Source organism: Lolium perenne, chromosome 5 (assembly GCF_019359855.2).
Source record: "Lolium perenne isolate Kyuss_39 chromosome 5, Kyuss_2.0, whole genome shotgun sequence".
NCBI classification, from domain to species: Eukaryota; Viridiplantae; Streptophyta; class Magnoliopsida; order Poales; family Poaceae; genus Lolium; species Lolium perenne.
Window position 1 is genome coordinate 230926485 of NC_067248.2, and position 8694 is coordinate 230935178.

At 47.3% G+C, this 8694-nt stretch overlaps 1 protein-coding gene across 1 annotated transcript; it reads right to left on the reverse strand.

Moving 5' to 3' along the window:
- Positions 1-300: 300 nt before the first annotated feature.
- Positions 301-1691, reverse strand: LOC127298273 (oryzain alpha chain-like). The gene is made up of 2 exons (XM_051328174.2): positions 1015-1691; positions 301-431 (listed from the first exon to the last, which is right to left on the reverse strand). Exons 1-2 carry the CDS (start codon positions 1648-1650, stop codon positions 348-350), a joined length of 720 nt encoding a protein of 239 aa, XP_051184134.1. The 5' UTR covers positions 1651-1691; the 3' UTR covers positions 301-347.
- Between the last annotated feature and the right edge of the window lie 7003 nt (positions 1692-8694).

Consider the following 8694-nt stretch of genomic DNA (forward strand, 5'->3'; position numbering starts at 1 on the left):
ACTTTTTGGAAATAACTAACTCCTCCAAAGATGGTGATAATCAAAGTTATCGGTAAACAGACTTAGTACTTCTAGAGAGCAGGATTGGTCAGTATATCTTATCAATCGTCACGTATGAGTTATCTGCCCTATCCACATAATAAAGTAATTTTGTTGACATGGATGGCACGGCTGGCCTAGGATGCTCGCAAGTTTGACATAGCAAGTAGCCAAAAAAAACACACATGAGAAACAATCTTTATCATAGGTTGGAAATGCATATATTTTCATCACAAATTTATCATATTACATTAGCAACATTTTTATTCTTAAATTTTCCCTGCAACAAACAGAAGTGACTTTCAGATTCACATGTGTGCTCTATCTCCAGGAATGGCGCTACCGCCAGACTCTGTACTTTGTTCCAGTTCCATGGCAATGCACTGGCAAACCTATATAAAGCAAGTAAAAAGTAACGAATGAGAATCAATACATTGAAGTGTTTGTACATGAATAAAAATATGAGGAGGTTTTATGCCAGTGATGGCAACGAGTATATGCTGCTACCAATAGGATTGTGAAACATCCACACAAAATTCAGATATAAGATGTTTCCAAGACCAAGAGGCTATTTAGCATCATGTCAAATGACAGCAGATGGTGAGATCACATCCACTAGAAAAAAACGGCTTATGGATCCACTAGCTTATCAACCATTAGCACACTATAATTTTTGCCCTCTTCAGCTAAGCTTATCTCGTCCAAATGCTGAGAAACTTTCATGTCCATGTTTGATGAACATACTCAGTGATTTTTTTTTCTATAACACTCATTGACCATAAAACCAAACCCTTGATTCTCTTTCATACTGTACTCCAGTCACACAAGTTCTAGTAAAACCATGTAGGAATAGAAGGTATCCCGGTTACCATATGTACTATACTTTTTACACAGCAATTAAAAGGAAGAAAGTACTAAATTAAGGAAATACAATAGTATTATTAATAAGGAAACTAAAAACAGCAAGATGATAACCTGGGACCTCAGCCTCCCTTCGACGGTGTCCCGCAGGTCGGCGGCGGCGGCCTGGCACCTGGCGCTCAGCTTTCCATCTATCTCCGGGTTGTTCCGGAACCCCCCACGCCCGTAGCAGCATGCGCGGACCTCCTCGTTGGTGAGGTCACCCAATTGGTTGATGCCGTATGCGGTTTCCCCGGCGGCGGCGTTGAGCTGGACGACGACGCGGCGATTGCCCTTGAACAACTTGTACCGGCACTCCTCCTCGCCGACGTCTTTGTAGGTCTTCCCGTACTTGGCCTTCCATCCCACGAACATGAGGCGGGTCTCCTGCTCGTAGGATGCCTCCCCCATCCGGACACCTTTCCCGCGAAGAATCTCCTCTCTGCTGCGGGCGCTGAGACCGTTGAGGCCGGATGAGGTTATCCCGGCGGCTATGTGCCGGTCGACAATGCGGCGGGTGTCCTTGAACACCGCGTACCGGCACTCCTCCTCGCCGACGTCCTTATAGGTCTGTCCGTACTTGCCCTTCCACTCCACGAAGATCCGACGGGTCTCCTGATCGTATCTGTCCGTGGCCGCCAGAGACACAAGCAGCATCAGCAGCGACACCGCCGCCGCTGCCGCCATGAGAGCAGCCATGGAGCCCCCCATCGCCGCAAGGGGGAGGGGAGGGGAGACAGGCGTTTCCCGAAGCAAGGGGGCAGTGTTACCGTTAGTACTGGGCGGTGCACGTGGCGGCCATAGAGGGACTGAACCAGATGATACTGATCCGTAGGTTTGAAAACCAGATGGATCCGTAGCGGCGCGTAGCTTGGTACGAGAGCGACGTAGAAGGAGATAGCTAATCTCGCGTTAATCCCTCGCTAGTTGTCGCTGACCCTTTGTTTTCGCTCGCTTCTTTTCTATAGTATCGGGTGATTTTCTCTCGTTAATTCATGGATGGATCTCCGTATCAATCAGCTCATTTTACTTCGAGCATCTCCAAGAATGATGCTATCCCGCGCTATAATAACCGCCGATATAGCGGTGGAGAAAAATTAGCTCCTCCAGCAGACGCACTATCCGCGTCGGCGCTGCAAAAAAATTGGTGCGCGATATGTTTTGGCCTATCCGGGGCGCCATATCTGAGGCGTCGACTGTAGCATGCGGCATCGTTTCGCAGGCGCGCGAAGTTCCAACGGCAGGAAATTTCACCCGCGCCCTCTCTCCCCCCCAGCCGTGCCGCCGCCGCGCAATTTCGCCGACGCTGATCGATTTCGCCGCCGCCCCCACCCGACTTCGCTGTTGCGTCGTAGATCCGCCTCCCCCGCGCCTCCTCCCGCCAGTTTCAAGCACTCCACCACGTTGTACCGAGCCGCCGCTGCTGCCACCGCCACCGACGAGTACAAGGCTCGCGCTACCCGAGGCACCGTGCCTCCCTCCTCTTGCTAGTGGCGCGCTCCAATGGTGATCATGTCGTCCTCGAGCCTACTTTCAACATGGCACAACCAAGATGCTCGCTGAAATGCTCGCAATGTATGCGCCTCCACCGGCCGCCAACATTGTTTGCTCGATTTTTATTTATTACAACTAGTAGTAGTAAGTCATTTCATATGTATATTTGTAAAGTTCATCATACGATCCATCAGACGACGAGTAAGATATAGAGGAAGAAGAGAATATATCCATACTATTGGCATACCGCGCCATTAAGAAGCTAAAAATAGGTTGATCGATGTTCGGTAGACAGAAGTTGTGGAGAGAAGGGATTGAAGGGCACGAGAAGTTGATGCGGTCGTATTTCAATGAAAATCCGACATATCCCGAAAGCTATTTTCGGCGGCGTTTTCAGATGAGCATCAACTTATTCAAGCACATCGCAATGGAGATGACGAAGTATGATCGGTTCTTTGAGTAACGGAGAAATGCCGCCGGAGAACTTGGGCATAGCACCTATAAGAAGGTGACCACCGCTTTGCGTATGTTGGCATACGGTATACCGACGGATCTATTTGATGACCACTTGGCCCTGGGTGAGAGCACGTTTATCATGTGTATCAAGCGCTTTTCCATAGGAAATGTGAATGTTTTTGGATCCACAACTTGAGAGCCCCCAATGCTCAAGATACGGCAAGACTTTTGGAGTTCAACGCTAACATGGGATTTTCAGATATACTTGGCTCAATTCATTGTATGTATTGGAGTTGAAAGAATTGTTCGGCGGCATGGCATAGACAATTTAAATGGTACAAAAAGGATGCCACAATGTTCCTTGAAGCGGTTGCCGATCATGAGACCCGTCGCGTGCCCCAACCGACGGCCAGTAGATTAGGGTTAAGTTTAAGTTTTATTTAAGTTTAAATTTGTGCAACTTTTATATAAATTTCGTATGAATTACGGTTTTTAATGTCATTTCAAATTTAAATTTCTAATGGGATGCCGTATGGAGGCGAAACAACATCCCCAAATAGAGAATACTCTACCGACGGCTTCCATACGACAGTGCTGACGCCTATTTAGGGCCGCCGGTGACGATGCTCTTAGCTGCTAGTATGTGCGTAACGTGCGTGTTTTTTTTCTTTGCCTTACGCAGGAATGCTAGTGTACTTGCAAGACTGTCTTTGCTACATGATAGTAGTCTATTTGTAAGACTAGCTAGATTGACACATACTACAATCAAAATCAATAATCTGAAAATTTCTAGGTTGGAGAAGTCTGAAATAATCTGAAAACTCCTATATTGAAATGTCATTACATGCTGAAATAATTTACTGTAGCAAATTATACCGAAACCAGGGACAAGTTGAAAACTCCAAGATTGGACTGCTCGCGGCCTCGCGTCGGTGAGCCGACGGCCTTCCGCACCTCGTGCCGACAGCATCATGCTGCCCTAGCGCCGCCGGCCTCCCGTTCGATCTCGCCTCATGCGCCTCTCGCTCGATCCTGCCTCCCACTTGAGCTCGCGTCACGTCGGCGCCCTCTCGCTCGAGCTCGAGCTCGCGTCGCGACGGCGGCCTCCCGTTCGAGCTCATCTCGTGCGCAGCCTCTTGCTGCCCCAGCCAGCGTCCGCCTGAAGGAGGCCGGCGCCACCGGGCCATCTCTTCTCCATCTCGGCTGTCACAACCGCACCTATGCGTCCGCCTCAAGGAGTCCATAACCGTCGAGACAGCTTCTCCTCCAGCCCGGGCAACCGCGCGTCTGCCTCAAGGAGGCTGGGGCCACCGGGCCAGCTTCTTCCCAACGCCCAACTTGCGTCCCGGGCCGGCATCCCACCACTCCGCTCACCGTCAGAGGCTATGCAACCTGCTCCCTCCGGCCTCCTTCTCGACGAGAAGCCACGGAGGCGAAGTTGATCGCCGTCGCCTGTCCCACGGCAGCCGTCCGTCGTGCTGTCATCTTCCCGGTTGATGAAGCGGAGCCGTAGCATCCTCCAATCAGGTTCCCACAGTGTACAACACGCTGCATTGTTTCAATGCATTACCATCTCATGTTGATTTCAATGCAACGTGAGTAGTTGGAGATTACCATCTCACCTTATTGATTTGCGGGTAGGTCCTGAAATTTGCAGCTCATGTTGATTTCAATGCATTAGATTCTTTGAATGTATAGTTAGAAATCTTTGTTTTGTTGCAGATTACCATCTCACCTTATTACCCCAAAATAAGGTGGCTCTGAATTTTTTGCAAATTTCTGTAAACAGGGGATATGTACAATGAGCATTTGCCAATTTCTGTAAACAGAGAATAAGTACAAAGGGCATTTCAAAACAGTTGTTAAATCTACAGCTAATTACCATCTCACCACCCTATTACCCCAAAATAAGGTGGCTCTGAATTTTTTGTAATCATCCTTGGGGAGTTGGATTGCTTCTGTGTGCCCATTGTTGGAGTTGTTTCTTGGAATTGTCCTTGGGGAGTTGGATTGCTTTCTTGTTCGGTTCTTGGAACCATTTTGTAGGTGCTGACCCATTTGTAAGCTGAAATGGACAATTCAACGACTAGATGAGGGCAGCTCTTTGTTAATGATGCATAATAGGAGAAGACCATTCGCTAACTATTTATTTCAAACATTATTTCAAACAGAGAACATGAAAGATTTGTATTCTTTCATTGAAACTGAAACATGAAAGATTTGTATTCTTTCATTGAAACTGCAACATGAAAGATTTGTGTTCTTTCATTGAACCAGAGGTGTAGAAATAAAAGGGCAAAAGCCACATTCTAATTATGTTTAGAGACTAATCAACCAAAATTGGATACATAATATCCTACCAATAAAAATCACACTGGAGGTCGCTAGAAGTGGAACCAAGAAATTATGTAATCTTGAAAAGGTTTCGAAACTGAATGTATCATAATACCCTACCAACAAAAATCACACTGGAGATAGAAGATAGGAAAATGCATATACCTTTTAGTTAAGGTACTCCTTTTAATAGAGTACCGGAGCAAAGTATTAACACTCCGCGAAAACACGTTACAGCGGGGCCCCTACGAAAAAGTACAAAACATGCATGTGCATTTGTTATTACCGTGTCAAGGCTTCATAGCCAATGTATCCAAAACGCTGAACTAATGGAAAGGCCGGGCTAGGATTGGGATGCCATGGCTAGTTGAATCCTATAGAAAGATAGTTCTGTTTGATTGTGCGAAGGTTTTTTCCATGAGGTACGACCTCATGTTATATTCGAATAGTTACACTACAAGATTACTATAGGATTGGTTCATATATAGGATATGTTCCCATGGAATAAAAAAAACACTTCTTTGATTCATATATAGGATAATTCGTAAGGGAACTGTACGTGTAGAGTTTAGATCCTATATGTGGGAATTTTTTCTACACACTAGTTATTTTATTCCTAAGAACATATGTTCTATATATAGGAACTAGTTCTATAGGAATCATGTAATGCAAATCCTATAGGAATAATACATTAGGTCATACCCTCATGGAAAATATCATTTGGCACAATCAAAAACACAACTCATCTTTTTATAGGATTCAACTAGCCACATGACTTCGTCTCAATCCTATGATTTTTTATGCCTATAATTTTTCTATCATATGAATCAAACGAATGTAGCAAAAAATCCTAGTATCTAAATCCAACACAATTCCTAAGCAAATCAAATAAATCAAAAAAGCTCCTAACTTTTCCTATTCATACATGATTTTCCTATCCTATATATGAATCAAATTAAGGAGCCCTTTATTATACACTTCACAACAACACCTCATCTCACTCCGGGTGGCACCTGCTGGGTATGGAGGCGGGTTTGTGACATCCTGTTGCGGTCAAAACCCACCGGCGTGCAGCGACGGGCAACACAGTAGAGCCGGGAACAACCTAGGGCTGCGGCTGGCCCTGGTCCCTCCGAGCGACGGCCCGCAAAGCCTCTGGTACACACGTCCGATGCTGATGCAAGGGCGTGCCACCTGACCTATACCTGGTCAGGAAGGTGATGGAGATGCCTCGCTTAGTTTCCTGCATGGCATACACGTAAACATTAAATACGAGCCTCGATCGGCTCTCAGGTTATCCTGTGAATCGGCTCAAAGAGCCGATCCACCCATGATTCGTACGAGGTGCACGAATATATGGTGGTCCTGCTTGATCAAGATAAAGCTAAAGCGATCTACGACGATTTAGGGTTTTCACCGCATAATCGGATCATCCTACTCACGATTGGGCCTCGCGGCCACGCACGGTGATCGTAAGCCGATCCTAGATAGGGCCTAAAAACCAACACGAGGTTGATCCCCGGAACATCCTGTCTAGGACTAGCAAACGACACCCTACGTGCCGCTGGATCCTCCAACCCTTTGTAAGGCCTAACTATTGCAGATGTTAAACTAATCCTTGAAGAACAAGGAGCAACCGTAACGGATCGGATCTACTAAATAATGATCAAGCGGGGTGCCGCCCCCACACCTAAGATAGGTGCGAGGGCGGCTAGATATGCAAGGGTTGCACTACGATAGCATGTAATACGAAGAACAATGCTAACCCTAACATATCTAAGATAACTACGTTGCTCGCCATCAAAAAGGCTTCAGTACGAGCAACGCATGAACAACATGAAGCTTGTGCTGCCTAGATCGCAAGATGCGATCTAGGCAGCATGTTGCTTACCGGTAGAAACCCTCGAGACGAAGGAGTTGGCGATGCGCCGAGATTGATTTGTTGGTTGAACGCTGGTTGTTGTTTATTCCATAAACCCTAGATACATATTTATAGTCCAGGGGACTTTCTAACGTGGGAATAATCCCCACCGTGCACGAGACAAACTCTAACTTTTAATCTACGATGCGATCTACTATAATTAAAGATACACGGGCAATCTAGCCCAAACTCTTCGTGCAAGGCCGCTTCAGAAATCTTCCACGTGTAATCTTCCAAGCCCATCTCCCTTACGGCCCACCTCCTGATTTGGCCAAAATCTGGTGATAACACATGCCCCCCTGGTTTTGGCAATAATAATTTCAAAACCACTCTGTTTTTCCTTCGGAGGGTCATGTCGTGGCAGAGCAGACCCGTTGCAGCATCCTTCATCATGATGTCCTGTCTTCTCAGCTTCTCTGCAATCCGATAGCTTTAGCATCACCTCCTCGGAAACTGCAATGGCATTAAATCTCCACCAGGCTTCTCATTATTTATCCGCGCCGATCGATTAGCCCCCTTCATACCCTTCCTCTGTTCTAGCCATCGGCACCAAAAAACCCTCTTCTTCCATAGCCATGTCGTCTTCTTCCTCCTCTTCCGTTTCTCTCCAATCCTCTTCCTTAAGCGAGTCGGTTCCAGAACACGACCAGATAGAGGCGTACAACCGTCGTGCTCCCAAGCATTGGGACAAGCAGGAGTGGGACTTCGACTTCGTGCCAGAGGGTGAGGACCTCGTCTGGTCAGATGGGGCCATGCCCCTAACCGACGGGGAAGATGACCTCCGGTACCTGGTTGACGGAGCACTGGAGGCGGAGAGCGACGACGACGACCCTCCCTTCCGGGGTAAATTCACCTCCGTCACCAAAGAAGAAGAGGATGACGAAGACGAAGACGTCTCCTCCGACCTGAAGAAGGAACAGGAGGACGACACCTCCTCCAACGAACCACCTCCAAAGCGCATCCGGGGCTGGGCTTGGTCAGACGAGGACGATGATGATGACGAGGAAGAAGCCTCTGCTGAAGGTCACAGTAGCAGCAACGAGGAACTCGTCGTCAGCAGCAATGACGGCGGCTACCCCAGCGATGGCGAAGACAGCAACAACCCTTAGAGTAGGGATCTACTAGCATAGGGCTAGCAGTAGTAATCTGTCCCTTTTTGTCGAACAATCGGCTTCTCTTTGTAAGAAATCTTATTATCAATGAAAAATTTCCTTTGATTTTGCCGATGTTCTTTATGCTGATTTAGCCGATTTTTCCTCATCTGACTTTGACGATTGTTAGCCTAATCGATGCTCGATGACCAGATGGGGCCACGCCTCGGTCTCTCACCACAATCTGCAAGATAGGCCAATTCAGTCATCCTTCCAAATTAGCCAGCTCTGCCGATGATAGCACTGGGTGCAGCCGACTGCAGCAGACCGGCGATTTGAGCTTGAGCGGGCGTCTTTAAGAGAGCCCCGGAACTGTCGCTGAATCAACTCGGACGCTGAAACTGATAACTCTGTAACAAAGCACCATCCTTCAGAACAGTCGCGATGTAGAGCCAGCTG

Excerpts from the sequence above, each read along its gene's own strand:
- LOC127298273 (XM_051328174.2), bottom strand. The coding sequence starts at position 1,650 with ATGGGGGGCTCCATGGCTGCTCTCATGGCGGCAGCGGCGGCGGTGTCG. Across the intron at positions 432-1,014 it reads AAGGGAGGCTGAGGTCCCAG|GTTTGCCAGTGCATTGCCAT; the intron begins GTTATCATCTTG and ends TGCTTTATATAG.